Source organism: Sebastes fasciatus, chromosome 14, assembly GCF_043250625.1.
Source record: "Sebastes fasciatus isolate fSebFas1 chromosome 14, fSebFas1.pri, whole genome shotgun sequence".
NCBI lineage: Eukaryota > Metazoa > Chordata > Actinopteri > Perciformes > Sebastidae > Sebastes > Sebastes fasciatus.
The window spans coordinates 7,110,220-7,127,953 of NC_133808.1; the positions used below are offsets into that span (position 1 = coordinate 7,110,220).

General features: G+C 39.9%; 1 protein-coding gene across 12 annotated transcripts in view; it reads right to left on the minus strand.

Annotated features, from left to right (window-relative positions):
* The window catches only part of tns1b (tensin 1b), a 203,583-nt gene that overhangs the window by 114,343 nt on the left and 71,506 nt on the right, over positions 1–17,734 (minus strand). For all 12 annotated transcript variants that reach the window (XM_074658331.1, XM_074658325.1, XM_074658327.1 and 9 more), the window contains exon 3: positions 9,472–9,509. In XM_074658331.1, the coding sequence (XP_074514432.1) occupies positions 9,472–9,509 (38 nt within the window). The remainder of the gene's footprint in view (positions 1–9,471; positions 9,510–17,734) is intronic.

Genomic DNA, 17,734 nt, shown 5'->3' on the forward strand with positions numbered 1-17,734 from the left:
TACCTTCAACTGGGCCATCAAACTTAACGCAATAATAACATGTTAATGCAAATTCGTTTTAACGCCACTAATTTCTTTAAAGCATTAACATTAACTGGCTATTTTTAGGTTGTAGCAGGCTCAGTGTTAGAGCTAGAGTGAAGACACTGACATCATATTAATCTAGAAAACCCAAGGAATCCATTGGTATCAACCATGTCATACTAGCTTGTTGCAAAGGAGGCTAAATAACGCTTCAAATTTACGCTAAATTTTGGCGAGGCAAAACTGTCATGGCCATTTTCAAAGGGGTCCCTTGACCTCTGACCTCAAGATATGTGAATGAAAATGGGTTCTATGGGTACCCAGGAGTCTCCCCTTTACAGACATGCTTTATGATAATCACATGCAGTTTGGGGCAAGTCATAGTCAAGTCAGCACACTGACACACTGACAACTGTTGTTGCCTGTTGGGCTGCAGTTTGCCATGTTATGATTTGAGCATGTTATTTAGGCTAAATGCAGTACCTGTGAGGGTTTCTGGACAATATTTGTCATTGTTTTGTGTTGTTAATGTATTTCCAATAATAAATAAATACATATGTTTGCATAAAGCAAGCATATGTGTCCATTCCCATTTTGATAAGTATTAAATACTTGACAAATCTCCCTTTAAGGTACATTTTGAACAGATACAAAAATGTGCGAATAATTTGCGATTAATCACGATGAACTATGGACAATCATGAAATTAATCGCGATTTAATATCTTAATCGATCGACAGCCCTTCCTTGAACATTACAATATATCTCTAAATATGACGCCTTTGACTGCACAAGCTTAGACTCAGTGAAGCATTACCATCCTCATCATATGGAACTAATTGAAAATCCTGATGAAACTACAATCAGAAAGATAATTTCTCAAATTAAAGGCCGTATGATTCATCCCGTGCTGGTGTTGTTGTTGTGTTCCTGCAAATGCTTGCTGTCATAAGGAGGAGGGCAGAGCAGCGAGCATGTGTTCTGTCCTGTGACTGCTAATTCAATTCAATTAGCCTCAGAGCTGTTGGCTGGCTCTGTATTTGAACAGACTATGAGCTGCTTACTTGAGAATACAGTACAAACAGACACTATGGCAAAGACCCAAGGGAATGTTTTTATTATGACGCCACCACCCCATCCATTTCATGTTTGCCCTCACTCGTTCCTAGCCCTCAGTCTCACGGCGATATGAGTTCACCCTTCCCACCGCTCCCCCCTCTCACTGCAACTCCCATGTCCCACTATCTGCAGAGCCGCCACCGCATGGAAAAGGAAGGAAGTTGTTAATGTTCTTTCTAGGATTCAATACCACGCCGACATCTTTGAAACTTCACTTGGGGTTATGTAACGCCTCCTGCACTCACAGTACAGTCAGAGAACAATGTGTTGAGTCTTTCTAGAGTTTATCTCACTCTGGTGTGAATTATCTATCAGGAAGTTAGCTCTGTGATTACATTTAAGTCCCAGAATGGCTTAAAAACAACACCATCAGCATTAGCATGAAATCAATATCAGCCTGTGATTGCCAATGCATTGTGACCTTGTGTAAACTGTAAGCACCGAGAGGTTTGGGCACTGAAGTACAGTTGCCTTTTTATTAAGCAGTAGTGATGCACCGATCCGACTTTTTCAGTCCAGATACAGATACCGATACCTGGGCTTTGGTTATCGGCCGATGCAGAGTACCGATCCGATACCAGTGTTTAATTAATAAGCTGTATGTCTCACTGTGTGGAAGTGACTGGGATCATTCTGTTATGTGTAAGGAAACACCAGGCTTGACTTACACATTGCTTTCCTACATCTTTATAAAACAAAATGTTACAAATAAATACATAGCCTAGATATACATTTACTGAATTGTATAAAAATAATAAATCGTACTCTAGCAACTTGGTGAAAAATCTTCAAAATTAATAGGAATTACAATTCAAGTGTAAACCTTTTTAATGCAGCAACAAATTAGTCAAAACTTAAACAGGAATACAGTTCCAGTATGTAATATATACTGTATGTAATATATACTGTTTTGAATTTGAAGTTCTTCATTTGAGTCTATGCAGAAGTAGAAGGTAAAATGCACAGCTATTACTGTTGTAGTCTGAGTAACGTGACATCCTATCCGCCTCAATAACCAAAACAAAGCCGCTGTGAGCCGAAGCGAGAAAGCAGCAAACGGCGGAGCAGAAAGCTCCAACTCCGATTCGCTCAGTTTGTGAATGTTGTGCTGCCATTCATTTACTTTTGTGGCTTCGCTGCGGGCACCGCGTTTCAACCAGTCCCCAGTCTGGGCCTCGTTCCAACCGGAGGCCTCCCCCTCCCCTGAGAGGCGTGCTTTGCGGCCTGTTCCGAAGGTTGAAGCCTCCCGAACGGATGCGTTCAAAGACAGCTGCGGACACCACAAACGCATAGTAGTTCTGTTTTTACTGTCCGCTCTGAGAACGTGCTCCACACGCTTGCGGCATGTGGTTTATTATTCTAAATAAAAAAATTTTTGAAGTGCCCTGAACTTATAAGATAGACACATTTATTGACCTCAGCGGGGAAATTTTGTTGTCGCAACAGCAGAAAGAGATAAATAAATACTAATGCCATTATAAGCAAAAAAACTGAAATCCCTTATGCATGTGTCAAAGCTACAGTACTTAGTCACACAGTGACAGCTTTCAAAGCTTCCAGTTAATGCCAGTGTGATAATCAGCCTTGTAGCAATGTGTGCTATCTAAATGAAGTCACTGGAACAGAGGGCGAGGTGAATCATGGCAAATAATCTTGACAGCCGCTGCTGAAGAAAGAGGTTACGCCAGACAGAGGACAAAAAGGACTTTCATTTTTGTCCAATGACTCTTCAAAACTACCTAAAGTTAACCAAAGTTTAAAGTAGTAGTGTTAGTGCTGAAATGATTAGTTGATTAATCCATCAACAGAAAATCATTCAACATCAATTTAGATGACCAATTCATTGTTTGAGTCATTTATCAAGCGAAAAGAGTCTACAGCCATGTTAGCATCGCTGTAAAGCTTGCAGCCTTAGGCATACTGCTAAATGCTAATGCTAGCAGGCTCACAATGACAATGCAAACATGCTGATTTTAACCAGGGATAGTGTTTACCAAGTTCACCATCTTAAATGCTAACGTGCTAATTTGCACTAAAAAAAGGACAGCTGAGGCTGATGGAAATGTTTCTTGTTTAGCAGGTATTTGGTCATAATCAAAAAAAAAATAAAGCATTGGGCAAATTCAAAATTTCACCTGATAATGATGCTTGGTGGAAAGTGAAAGGATCTCCGACGTTATTACAATTCATCCTGAGAGGAACATGAATGTTTGTACCAAATTTCATGGCAATCCATCCAACAGTTGTTGAGACATTTCACTCAAAACCACAAATGTTGACCTCATGGTGGCGCTAAAAGAAAAGTCAGAGGATCACCAAAGTCATTAGAATGAATCTTCTGGGGACCATAAATGTCGGTCAAAAATCCCATGGCAATCCATCTAATAATTGTCAAGATATTCAGCCTACAACCAAAGTGGTGGACCAAGAGACCGACCTTGCCACCCCCAAAAACCACACTATAAACATTCTTTGGGTCCAGCTTCTTAAATCTGAGCATATTCTTTCTGTTTTAGATCATTGCAAATTGATGAACGTTAGGTTTTTGGGCTGGGCTTAAACCCCCTGCATTGCTGTTGAAGCATGGTCTCTATTTAAAGACCGACTCCAACTGGCTTAGTGCATGAAGCTCCTGGTGACCAGACAGCTACTGTAACCTTCCACGGTAATAAATCTAAGCAGTGTTCAGCAGGTGAGGGGAAGGCCAGCTGCAAACCCGATGTTCTCTCTCAGAAACGCACCTCACATGCGTGGATGCAGATGCTTGGATGTGTCAAAGACATGGAGGCAATAAACACTGAATGAGAGATAGATGGATGGCCTTATTCTCAGCCGCACTGAAGACTTTCAATCTCCAAATTATCGCCCAGAAATGTAAAAAATGTTGGGTAACGGTTGGCACCGACAAGCACACAGTGGTATGTAGTTTTCCAGAATAACAGAAACTTCCTGGAATGGAGAAAGTGTAGGTAATAGATCACGAATGTGCAGGTGTATCAACAACTACTGTAGAGAACACAAATTATTGATTTGATTGATTATCCTTTTTAAAAAAATATCTACTGTATAAATTCCTCATTAAAGTCTATTATCATTTGTCTTCTAAAATATTTCAATAGCACTCATTTGGCAAGCATGAAAACATTCAGAGCGATCTAAGACTGTTACCACATTCAACAATACAAAGAAGAAATTTGCAGCTTTTCTCTTGACAAACGCGATAAGCGAAATGAGGACATATCCATCAGTAAGCTGCAAGCACCAGATCTCTACCTCAAACATGTTGTGCTCAATGAAAGGAACTGAAGGGGTCACAAATAACAAATCTGAAATAACAAAAACACACAGTGGTTGGCAGCAAGCACAAACGAACACGTGATTTTTCTCCAAACACGCATTGGGAGAATTTCAGGAGCTGGGAAAAATGAAAACAAATGCTTCATCATTTTGGAGCGGGAGAATGAAAAACTAGTGGAGGCAGAGTGTGTCAATGTTCTTTCCACTTTGCTTTCTCAAACCTCCTTCCTCATTAACGGTGGAACATGGTAGTTTCCTTCTCAAAACACACTTGACAGGCAACGAAGGATCAGTGAAATCTAATAGGTTGTACTCAGCACCTCAGCTTATTCCTGACTCTAAGTGCTTCCAACCCAGTGGAGTCCTACCGGTGCATCAGACATATAATGTAGTGCATGTGTTGGCTGAAGTTACAATAAGTTGCAGTACGGACATGCCAAAAAAGTACCAATAAATGAATAATTAATATATAAATTAGGGCTGTCACAGTTAAAGTGATAATAACACGATAATAATGCAATAATAAGGCAATAATAATACTTTAACGCCACTAAATAAATTAACCCAACTTGCGATTTTTAGGTTGTAGCGAGCTCAGTTTTAAAGCTATAATGAAGACATCGGTACCAACCATGTCATACTAGATCACATAGAGCAAAACATTAGCCCAGATGGAATCCTAATCAAAGTCAGGACTAGATTTTCTTTTTGATCTATTTGACCTTTATTTCATTGTTGTTTAGAATGTAGTTGTTATTGATAATGATTTAGTTTGACGTAAAGGTGCTATGTTTTTGAAAAGTTGAGTTTGATTCAATTATGCTAAAAAAATGGCTGAGATATTGTAGTACAATCCACATTTGTAAATATGATGAAATGTGTGCAATTCTATGCTTTAAATATCTAAAACAATAACATAATAAGGGTGGACTCAGCCTGTAAATAAAGGGAGTGAAAACTGAGCAAAAAGAGCCTGGGGTTGAAATGGATGAGGGTGAGTGTTGCTGCCATAAACAACACAGACCACAGACCACAACTGAGGATTATTTTTTACAGCGTGTTTATACTGAATGTCAGACTGAATGGGAAAATTGTTTTAACTCCAGAAAACAGGAAGAGAATGTCGATTTGTGAAAGATTAGAACGTAAGGTTCACTGTTCATTGTACAAATATAAAATGCAGACTGAAATAATCCTTCTATAGCTACGACTGCATTGTGGACAAACCAATATGGGATAGTGAACAATTATCAGCCCTACTGATGTTGTCTTGTTGCAACTATGGCTTCTACTATGGCTGCTATTACACTGTATGTCGTAGACTGAAGTTAGTAGGGGTGGGAAAAAAAATGTATTCACCTGCGTATCGCAATTACTTCTTTTAAGGATTTTGAAATAATTTTTTTAATGCCAGAATCAATATATTTACTTAATTTGAGTCCATGCGGAGGTAGAAGGAAATTACCGCTTTTATTGTTGTAGTCTGAGTAACGCAACGTCATATCCGTTCGGTATCCGTCAACTAAAACAAACCGCAGTTGGCCGAAACGAGGAAGTACAAAACAGCTGAGGGTCCGCGTGGATACGACCTGCACCCTCACATTTTAAATCCGAAGTGGTAAACACTACACAACATACAGTAAAGTATGGAAACATTTTGGGATTCACAGCAGAGGTAGACATCATGGCTAAAGCTGCATGCTAACTCTGTCATGGATAGGAAACGTTATTGTATTGTGGTAACGTGCGGTCAAGCCAGCCGTCACTCTCATCTCCGAGGTCAAATGGGCCGATGCTACAACTGTAGAGCACCCATATACTGACATTTATGTTAAATGCATTCAAACGGCCCCGATGGAGCTGACCATGGATGTATAAAGAGAACGGAGCTGACGGGAGAGCTAGAGACCATCTTGGAGAAGTTAGCGGAAGTATACACTTGTGTCTACGTCCAGTTTTCAAAATAAGATGCTTACAAAGGGAACTGTATATACAAAATACATATATGGAAATAAGATTGTTTGGATTCACCAGAAGTATAAAACATTACATGTCCCTTATAAATACCACTAATTTATGAGGGAAATATCTTTATTCTTTGATTTTTGGGTTGCTGGAATTTTTTTTTTGAAATAGTGCCTGACAATGACTGATATATTTGACTTCAGGACATCTCTGACTACATACATGCTGAAAATCAAACATTTTTACCTTATTAATTTAGATATTTTTCAAATCAAAAGTCCCTAGAAGTGTATGATTCAACATTTTCCTACAGTCTGGTGTTAAAAAAGTGAACAAAAATCTAAATAAATTGCAATATCGAATAGCAACACTTGTAGAATCGCAAAACTTAAAAATCGCAATATACATATCGAATTGGCACCCAAGTATCGTCCCAGCCTTAGAAGTTAGCGTGAGCAGACTAAGAGCTCTTAAGTAGTCTAGGGTTTTAACTTCCCTTAATGCTCTAACAGCAGCACAGTGGGAAAGTCCCAGACTTCCTGCCACTGTGTTTTCAAGAAAGAGGTCAAGTTGGGGCAAAGGAGGAAGCTATGTGAAAGAAATGACAGGTAGGGAATTCAGCACAAACGTACAAGGATTTGGGAAAATTGACCTTGAAATCCCTCCGACCTCAACTTCCACGGTGATGTAATACGCTCTCCCTGGCTCTCACCTGTCATCACCCAGGAGCGAATCTTACACACAAGATTTAAAGTATTTTTCACATCCAGCTGAGAGCAAACACACCTCAAGGTGGGGACACACACACACATGGTCACACACACAAACACAGGTCTAGCCATTTGTTTGCAGTTGCCAGATTAAATATGGGCCACATATTAGTCTTATCTGGAGACAGAGATTTATAACTGTAGTGTGTACTTGGGATAACTGTCCCAGCTAAGAGTTATTATCAGGCGTTTAGATTCCTAACATGTAAGGTCATATATGACTGACGGGATATAGAAAACAGCTTTATCTGTTTTTTCTAAAATAAATGATTCATAAAAATGTACCCGATTGGTCTTACAGGCCCGACCGAGAGCCGATAGTGATCAAGCTTGACCCTGTCGTGGTCACTCCCTTGTTTTTCATCTCAGGCTTGTTAGCAAATTGCTTCCTGCCAAAGCTATGACATTTTCTGCTGAAATGTTTAGAAAAGGAAATGCTGCTGTGATTTTTGGAGATGGAAAGTTCCAGTCTTGTATATATAGACACTGGGAGTATGTTCTGGGCTCCTTTTACGTCTCCTCCCACAAATTTGACCCGTGACTTCCTGAAATTCAAATGTTATCAGCAAGTATGTAGCGTATCTTTCATACATCACACTTTGTTCTGAAGTACAGCGACATAAATAAATTGAGTGGGTTGTGTTGACCAAGGAGGAAAAAATAAATTTTTCACCCTATGTTTTGGTTAAACCTGCAATAAGACCTGTCCACGCAGGAGTCAAAACGGGTGATTTTGTAATTACGTCCCTACTTTTTAAGAAATAGTTCATATGGACATGTTAATATTCAGAGTGATGGGGACGACGACTTTTGGGAAGCGATGCCACTTTTGAATTGTGAAAGTGTTATTTTTTGGACTACAAACAAATATGTCATTCATCCTCCATTTTTGTCTCATTTTGGGAAAATATGTTGGGTTTTTTTCTAATTTTAGTGAACCCATTCATTAAAGTGGCAGTAGACAGAATGTTTTTGGCATCATTGGGCAAAAAAAACAACCTTTCAGCATATTCTAATTCAAGTGTTCTCAGAGAAAACTAGACTTCTGCACCTCCTCATGGCTCTGTTTTCAGGCTTTAAAACATCTTTTGTGACGGTGGACTTTGGCTAATCACAGGTCATTTCAGAGAGAGAGCGTTCCTATTGGCTGTTCATTCAACGGAGGCAGCTGTCAATCACTCGCAAACTCTGATCAAACGGTCAAACTAGGCAGCGCTGATCAAACATGAATCAATATTCTGTTACTGTAAGAAAGTTTGCACATTTTGAACAGATACAAAATGTGTGATTAATCACAATTAATCATGGACAATTATGTGATTAATCCCGATTACATATTTTAATCGATTTACAGCAAGCACTGAAAAAGTGGGGTTTTTTTTCATGATATGTCCCTTTCACATCTACCAAATCTCCTGGCACTTTCGGCGGTAAAAGTTAAAATATTGCAATGCAAAGACAAATGATAAAGGTGGCATGGGCTGGGCTTATCATTTCTGCTATTTTGTTCTACTAGAGGCCTGCCCTGCATGCCTGGCCAAAGTCCCCACCTCGTACTTAGCATGGCCCGTCTGCCCTGCACCCCTGGCATTTCCTGTGAGTAAAAGAGGGATTGGGCAAAGCTGGCAAGTAGCACCCATTTCAGTAATGGACACCAGATGAAGGGTGTGTATAGGTGTGCATATGTACTGTATATGTGCGTGTGTGTTCACATGTGCAAATCCTCCTGTAAACCTCTCATGGCAGTTGCACTTTTACACACACAAAACACACAACCTTCCCTCTTTAACAGCCCTGCAGGAACTTCAGCTTCAATCTGTTTTCCCTCCCATTTTCTCCTACATGCTCTTTGCCTTTCCAAAACAAGATGAATCAAGCGACGGCTCCATCCAGAGGTCTTTTATTTTTAGACGCAGGGGCGATATCCAAGACGCAGGAGTTTATCCAATATAAACACATTCTGGTACAAAGAGCACTTGTTTAGACATTCTTAAGATTTTTTTTTTGCAGAACATAAACTCCCCAAACTCCACCTACCCCTCCATCTGCATGTATACACATACAGAAGAGCGGCTGACTCCACCTAAAACATAATATTTCCTCCCGATAAGCTCAGATGGATTTTAAAGGGCAAGTTCAGATTTTTTAGGAGCCTTGCTCGTGTTCTTTTCCATGTGGAAAGCAAAGCACATCTGGTGCATAAAAACGTAAGGAAATCTGCAAATACCATTGAAACGTGACTTTTTTTTATCCTTTTTGTGTCTTTGGGTGTGTAGTTTTTTTTTTTAACTCTTACCTTGACTTCACATTTCTTGTGGCAGGCTATTCGGCACACTAGAGAAAACGGGAAAAGAGAAAATGGAATTAACATCACAGCTCATAAAAATCTCCCAAACATTGCGGACGAATCCAAACACCGTGGTCCAGTATGAATCATGACATTGAGTAGTTGTCGAGGAGGTACGAAAAAGCAAAAGGTTCATTCAAATTCCGCAGAGTGTTTGTTCTGTGGTCAAAGTCAAATATCGTCTGCTGTTAGCACGCTAATGCTGCCCGGTGTTAGCTTTGTGTTCTTTGCACACCGGCTCCCTATCAAAGGCTGAATTCATCATTCTGATACACTTTAAAAGACTTTAAGATTGTGATCAGCAGAGTACCTTTAACATTTAATAATAAAATCAATGATAACAGGTGTGTCTTTCTACTGAAACTGCTCTGATGAATGAAAAGCTTCGACATTTTTTATCCACACCAGAACAGAGCTTTACGGACATGCTTATCGAGACAGCATAGAAAAAAACTCAACAGCACATAATAAAGAAACCACCAATCCGGCTTTTTCAGTCCCGATACAGATACCTGGGCTTTGGGTATCGGACGATAATGAGTACCGATCCAATGCCAGTGTTTAATTAATAATCTGTATGCCTCACTGTGTGGAAGTGACTGGGATTCTTTTATGTGTAAGGCCACATCAGGATTGACTTAAACATTGCTTTCCCAACTTTGTGACAGAATGTGACAAATAAATACATAGATATAAATATACTGAATTGTAATTTATTATTAAAAATATAAATCATACACGAGCAACTTGGTAAAAAATCTTCAAAATTAACAGTAATTACAATTCAAGTGTAAACCTTTTGCAGCAAAAAATTGGAGAAAAAAACTTAAACAGGAATTGAAAATTCCAGTATAAAAACATAGAATTGAATTTAATAGATTTGCCCCATTGTCACCGATACCCGATCCACCTAATTGAATCAGTATCGGCCCGATATCCGATCCAGTATCGGTATCGGTGCATCCCTAACCGCATTGATTTCCAGAAAAACAACTTTCAGTCCAGTGAATAATTCATGATATTTCTCCTCTCTCTCTTTCGCACATATACAATGGTGCACCTTCAACGTTTGGTTCCTACATTGTGACAAAGGTCTGTCACGTGACATGCTGTTTTTTTTATTTCTCTACGGGTCTGCCGTTGTAAAACATTCTTTAACAATCATAAAAAATATGCTCAAATCATAACATGGAAAACTGCAGCCAAACAGTCAACAACAGCTGTCAGTGTGTCAGTGTGCTGACTTGACTATGACTTGACCCCAAACTGCATGTGGTTATCATAAAGTGGGCATGTCTGTAAAGGGGAAACTTGTGGGTACCCATAGAACCCATTTTCATTCACATATCTTGAGGTCAGAGGTCAAGGGACCACTTTGAAAACCTCCTTTGCGACAAGCTAGTATGACATGGTTGGTACCAATGGATTCCTAGATTCCTGATACCAGTATCTTTACTCTAGCTTTAAAAACGCATTAGCTTTGACAGCCCTAATTAATATAAAAAAATATAGTTTAAAACTAAGATGACATTTTAAGAAAGGTCTGAGTGTATTCACAGCAGGCCGTGTTATGTGTGAGTCAAAGGAATTCATAAAAATCTAGCACACAATCAAACAAGATAAAAGACATTGTTCGACTATTAAATTTCAACACATTCTTTGCAGCTTCCCTTCTGCCCCCGAGCCCTCTCTCTGGACTCCCACTGGGTCTACAAATAGGGCGGCTCATAAATTGTTAGAGCCCCTCGAAGGACGGAGAGTCAAAACACAGCTCCGTGTGCCGAGGCGTAAGCTTTCCAAATAAAGGAGAAGACCGTATGCTTTTACTGGAACACCCAACACCTTATGTAATGAGTTATTCTTCCTGTCTCCAGCCGCATTTTTCAAAGCAAATGTAATACCTATTGTGATTAGCTGTTAAGTCATTGATATGAATTTTGGACGTGGCCAGTCCTCACATTGTGTGAGAGTGGAGATCATGTCCGTGTTATACTGTGTTATGTCTTGCGTTTTCTGAACGCTATACTCCCTGTTATCTTTATTACCTCAGATATAGGCTACAGTATGCTTCTTAAACACTCTGTTCTCTCTGATGTATGTCCCTTACTCCCACAACAGATTTGTCAAACAGCCTTTTGTTCTTATTAACTCTATTGTGAATTATGAAATTTCCATCCTCTCATGGCCCGATCATTTAGCGCATGGAAAGCCACAATTACACACAAATCCGCCCAGGGAAGATGTGTCCATGTGAGTTGGAAATGTTTCAAATTGAGCAGAAAATATTATACCTTATAGTTGCGTTTTTATTAATGTGCTTCATATGGAGATGAGGAAACTGGAGAGAGAGCCCGAGCTGAACACCGATACACAGCTACGGTCACCTCCACACACAGTCAGTGCATCTGCTGCTAGCTACCTTACAGCTATGTACAATTAGTTCATGAGCTGTTTGGGGGCGAATAAGCACAAACGGTCCAGCAGTCAAATTTGTGCTTTCCTCAGTGCTTTCATTGGGCTGATGTCATGCGGCAACCTCCGGTTGTGAAAAGTGAAACCAATGCTGAGGTGCCTTAAACTTGCATTCTTTCTAACAGCCAGCAGGGGGCGACTCCTCTGGTTGCTAAAAGAAGTCTGATTGTATAGAAGTCTATGAGAAAATGAAACTACTTCTCATTTGATTTATATCCTCAGAAAACATTGTGTTTTCGTCTTAGAACTTTAACCCTTTCACAGTGTGTTTTCAGCTCATGAAAGTTAATTGTAACATTTCGGTCGCCTAAAAATGTCTTATTCAGCGTTCGGTTGTACTTAGCTTCACTGTCTCGAGTCACATCTAGTTCCTAAAAACCAAGATGGCAACGGCCAAAATGCCGAACTCTGCTTCAAAACGGCAGTCCACAAACCAATGGGTGACGTCACGGTGACTACTTCCACCTCTTACACAGTCTATGGCTGATATCTGAATTAATATTTTAACAGAATTTTAAAAAAGAGATTTCAGGACTGATATTTGGATTACTTTGACTGACTGCTTGATTTCAATAAAACTTGCTTCAATAAAAGGATTGCAAAACTTGGACCAGAACTCATGCACAGTCAGACTAGCTTAGAGGTGCACCAGCTATCAACAGTGCTAACATGACAAATCCATAAACAAAGAATGTTTACAACCAATAGGAGTTTAATATGTTAACCTTATCATGTATTGAAGGCAAGAGTTGAGGCTCCCAGCCGTTTATTAGGTTAGCTAAATCATTATGAACACTGATCTGAGTTTGTCATAGTCTTGGTTTTTTATTGGTACTTCACTTTTTAAATGTTTTTTTACGGTCTTCCCCTTTTAATTTAGCTTTTTTTAGTACACGTCTTTGCAACTTTATAGCTTCTTATGAACCTTAAACTGGTTCGGGGTCAGAGGTTAAGTGTTCAGAGCAGCTTGGGGTTAACCAACAGCTACAGGGCCTTGAATCTTCTCCATACATCCAGACATTTATTTAGCTTTTCTTTTTCCCACAGGCACACCGGAAGCATTCATTCATTTTGAGGAGACTTGATTGACACTAGTAAAACTCAGGCGTACACCAAAAAGATGCTCACTGTTAAATGTACATAAGATGAAACAATTGAATTAACTTCCATTTCAATAAACTGGTAGACGAGGAGTATAGACACACTAAAAGTAGGAAAAGTGAGAAGCTTCCTTTTTAGAGCTAAATGTGTAATTACATCATGGTGCAGTTAGTTTCTATTTAAGCACACGCCGGACTATATTTGCATCTGGGGGGTAACATTTGAAAGTCAGTTTGACTTCTTAATTATAGGCCTTCAAATGTGGGTGGCACATGAAGTCCTACCGGGATACACATTTCCAAGTCTTCCAGAAGTACTTGAGTTCCCAGGGTCAAACCAAATGGAGTTCTTCTATACAACATCACCCACATACAGTAGTATGTCACCGAGTACAGACTTTGACATAATGAATACACATTAGTTTATACTTGGTTTAGAACAATACACTCTGAATGAAGTTAGAATTTTTTTTTTTTTTTAATTTTGCATTTTCACCTTTCATATTTTTTATGCTAAATGCTGTACCTGTGAGGGTTTCTGGACAATATTTGTCATTATCTTGTGTTGTTAGTTGATTTTCAATAATAAATATATACATACATTTGCATAAAGCAGCATATTTGCCCACTCCCATGTTAATAACAGTATGAAATACTTGACAAATCTCCCTTTAAGGTACATTTTAAACAGATAAAAACATGTGTTATTAATTTGCGATTAATCACGATTAACTATTTTATATATATATTTTTCTCGATTAACAGCCTTAGTTTTTAGAAACCTGTATTATGGCCTGCATGTGAAGTCCTGATGGGGTCGTCCCATGTGCGGGAGCATTTTCCACCACATTTATAACTTTTTTTTGTACAATTAAGACATGAGAGTGAAAGCCCACTGAGGCCTGCATTCCAAGGGAGTTACGTAGATGTGACACACAGACATACTTGGCAATTTGCTTGATAAGCATAAAAGCAAAATGTGCCTGTCCATCGGGACAATGTCCAGCGCCGTTTCCCAGCACGTGCGTCCCCAGTAAACAACACTCCTCCTGGGCCACATGGGAAGAAGCAGGACTTCCATATTGGGTGTGAAAACGCCGAGCCCAGAGAACTCGGGTTAGGCTTTACCTTGTTAGGAAGCTGGAGCTTTGGAGAATAAACAGAGCAGAAATGTTTCTGATGGAGGGAAGGAAGAAAGGGAGGGAGGGGGGGAGGGATTGCAGTGATGAGGAGGGACACAGAAGATGAGGAGAGAGAGGTAGAAGCCAGAAAGGAGAGAAAATGTTGGGGGGAAAAAAAATGGATGAATAACAGAGTGGGGGTGCAAACAACTGTTCGCATCAATCATTAAGCAAATGAGAGGACAGCAGGGACGGAGTTGGTCAAAATGAGGAGATGATGAGGAGCGTGGAACACTAAGTTGCTATCTGACTCTGGGTCTGTGGTATGCTATAAAACATGCAGGCGGGAGGGTGGAGGGGGGGAATGATAGAGGTGTGTGTGTGTGTGTGTGTGTGTGTGTGTGTGTGTGTGTGTGTGTGTGTGTGTGTGTGTGTGTGTGTGTGTGTGTGTGTGTGTGTGTGTGTATGTGTGACTGGCTGATTTCCTTTCCCTGGTCCCTTGGAATGAGCGTATACTCCCACAGGGCTGGGCTGGACCCCCTTACACCACTGAACACAATCACAGGGCAGGGCTGGAGAATTTCCTCTTCCTCCTCCCCCCCCCCTCACTCTCACTTTCTCCATCTCTCTCCTTTTCCTTTTTCTCTCCCTCTCATGCACAATCACAAACACGTGAGCACCAACACGTGTACACACAGTGTACCAGCATACACAGTACGTCACTCCTGCGTTCAGACACATACTGTACTAACTCTCTGACGAATGACTCTTAGAAGGTTTTGTTTCTCCTACCTAATGTGTGAAGAAGAGGGATACATTTTGGGGTTTCAGATGGTGCTCATGATAAGCTAATACAACTACCAGCATTGGCTAAAATCAATTCAATTTTTATATTGTTTTTCCACAATCCTCATCCCGACATAGCTTACATCAATTTGATGCTACTTCCCAAAAACTGATAGGTACACTTACGTGGGTTTACTTCCTACTTAATTATTGCATTTAATGACTGTGCTATAATTAAAATCCCTTTACAGGTTGTAAACCTCAAAACCAAATTGCTCACAAAAAACAAGCCAGTGTGTGTGTGTTTGAGTTCGAGTGTTTCTTTGAATCTTTTGTAGCTACCTGAAAACATCTCAGAGGTTTTTAAAGTGTCGGTATACGCAGAATGTTTTTGGCATCGAACATCCCATAATAACCTTTTCAGCATTTTGTAATTCAAGTGTTCTGAGAGAAAACTACACTTCTGCTCCTCCTCATGGCTCTGTTTTCAGGCTTTAAAAAATCTAGCCTGTGACGGGACACTTTGGCCAATCACAGGTCATTTCAGAGAGAGAGCGTTCCTATTGGCTGTTCATTCAACGGAGGCAGCTGTCAATCACTCGCAAACTCTGATCAAACGGTCAAACTAGGCAGCGCTGACCAAATATGAATCAATATTCTGTTACTGTAATGCCTATTTCTCACGTAAAATGTAGGGCTGTCAATCGATTAAAATTGTTAATTGCGATTAATCGCAAATTAATCACACAGTTTTTATCTGTTCAAAATGTACACTTTGACGGCTAAAGGCATTTTCTTGATTTTTAAATACTTTTTAAAATCACCTTTAATGGTTCTTGCATATCACATGATACCCATGTGTTTCATACCAAAATGTGCAAAACACTCTCAGCTCTCTGTTCATGTGGTTGTCATCTGTCCTAGTGCACTGTGTAAACATGCCAGTATCTTCACTCTAGTTTTAAAACTGAGCCTTCTGCAGCCTGAAAATCACAAGTTGCGTCAATGCGTTGAAGAAATTAGTGGCGTTAAAACGAATTTACATTAAAGCCTTATTATCGCATTAACTTTGACAGCCCTAATACAAAGTAAAAAGCTAACATTCATAGATGTCACTCATGTTTTGCTTCTTTCTTTTTTTTTTAATGGGATGAATATAGTTCAAGATTTCCCCACTAGGGTTCCCATCATGCTTTGAGTGATGTAAACAGGAAGCACAGTATAATGCTCAGTAACCAGTTATGACCAATCCTCATGCACTGCCTTTAAAACAGGCTCAACCAATAAGCCACTGATCAGTTTTGCATCTGTCTGATAAAAGTGAAATAAAGTATGAATTTCTGTGGCAAGTTGGCAAAACAGTTATCTGGAAGGTACAGTATGTACAGTATGTAGGCTATAGAGCTAGAGACGTTTTCAGGTCATGTAATGTATCCTCTGAGACAGGCAGCCTTATTAGAGGTACTCAGCTGTTGCACAAACAGGACTGTAAACAGCTGATGACCTTACATGACTAAAGCTCCCTTTTAAACTGCTGAAAAATAAGTTTCATGTGCCTACACGCTCTCTCTAATGCTCTGTTGTGTCTCTCTGTGTGCTCACTGCAGTATTAATGGTAGTAATTATTGACACTCAGTCATCCCTATCCATCATTGGACTTACACAGGGGTGTCATCATTCAGCCCACACATTTTCCCAACCAAAGTCCCTGCCAGTGTTGGGTTTCTGTGGGTAAAGCCCCACCTTCATCCAGCTGCTAAGGCTTTCCTAACATGGGAGATTCCCCAACACATCGCAGGACAGCAGAATCGACCCTGAGTGAGAGTTCCCATGGAAGCATTCTGGGATCTCTGTCATGTGTTTGCTTCGACCTGACAAAACACAACTTCTGGTTGTTTACTTTCCCGTCTATTTTTGTACTCACAGTGGGTATTAGTCTGACTTTGTTTGGATGAAACAGCTGTTTCCCTTGATTCAAGCAGCAGCTACCAAAAACACAGCAAATTAACGTGTAAATATAACAAGAAGAAGCCTGACAAATGTGGCTAACATGACATGCAGCAAGTTCAGGTTTGAGGTTTGTGCTGTACACTGTAAGTCAGCAGCAGATGTAGTTGCACAGATGGATGAAGTTATTCTATTAGAAACAGAGGACTCTGCTGCCTCCTGGTGGCTGTTACAGAAGCTACAGGTGGTAGATGTGAGTTAGGAGCAGCTAGGATTATACTGTATAGTGCGAGATACAGTTGTGTGCATTCAGTCCTACTACATACCACATCAAGTGCAGTGCTTACTTATTAGGCTATTAATAAAGGGGACACATCGTGCTCATCTCCAGGTTGCTTGTATTTTGGGTTTCTACTAGAACATGTTTACATGCTTTAATGTTAAAAAAAATATATATATTTTTCAGGGATATAGCCTTTGTACTGTTAAAAAAAGAAAGAAAATAACACTCCAAACTTGCGCTAAATTTTGGCGAGGAAAAACTGTTATGGTGATTTTCAAAGGGGTCCCTTGACCTCTGACCTCAAGATATGTGAATGAAAGTGGGTAAAGCTGTCACATTATTTTTTCTCATCCTGTGTCTTTAAGAAAAAAGCCCAGTCTGCTCTGATTGGCTTATGTGGAAAATACGGAGCACCTTTGCAAAGGTAGTTCTCAAGCTGTGGGCGGTATATTGTAATGAGTCTGCATGTGACATAGGAAGGGGAGTCTGAATGGTTTGTTGAA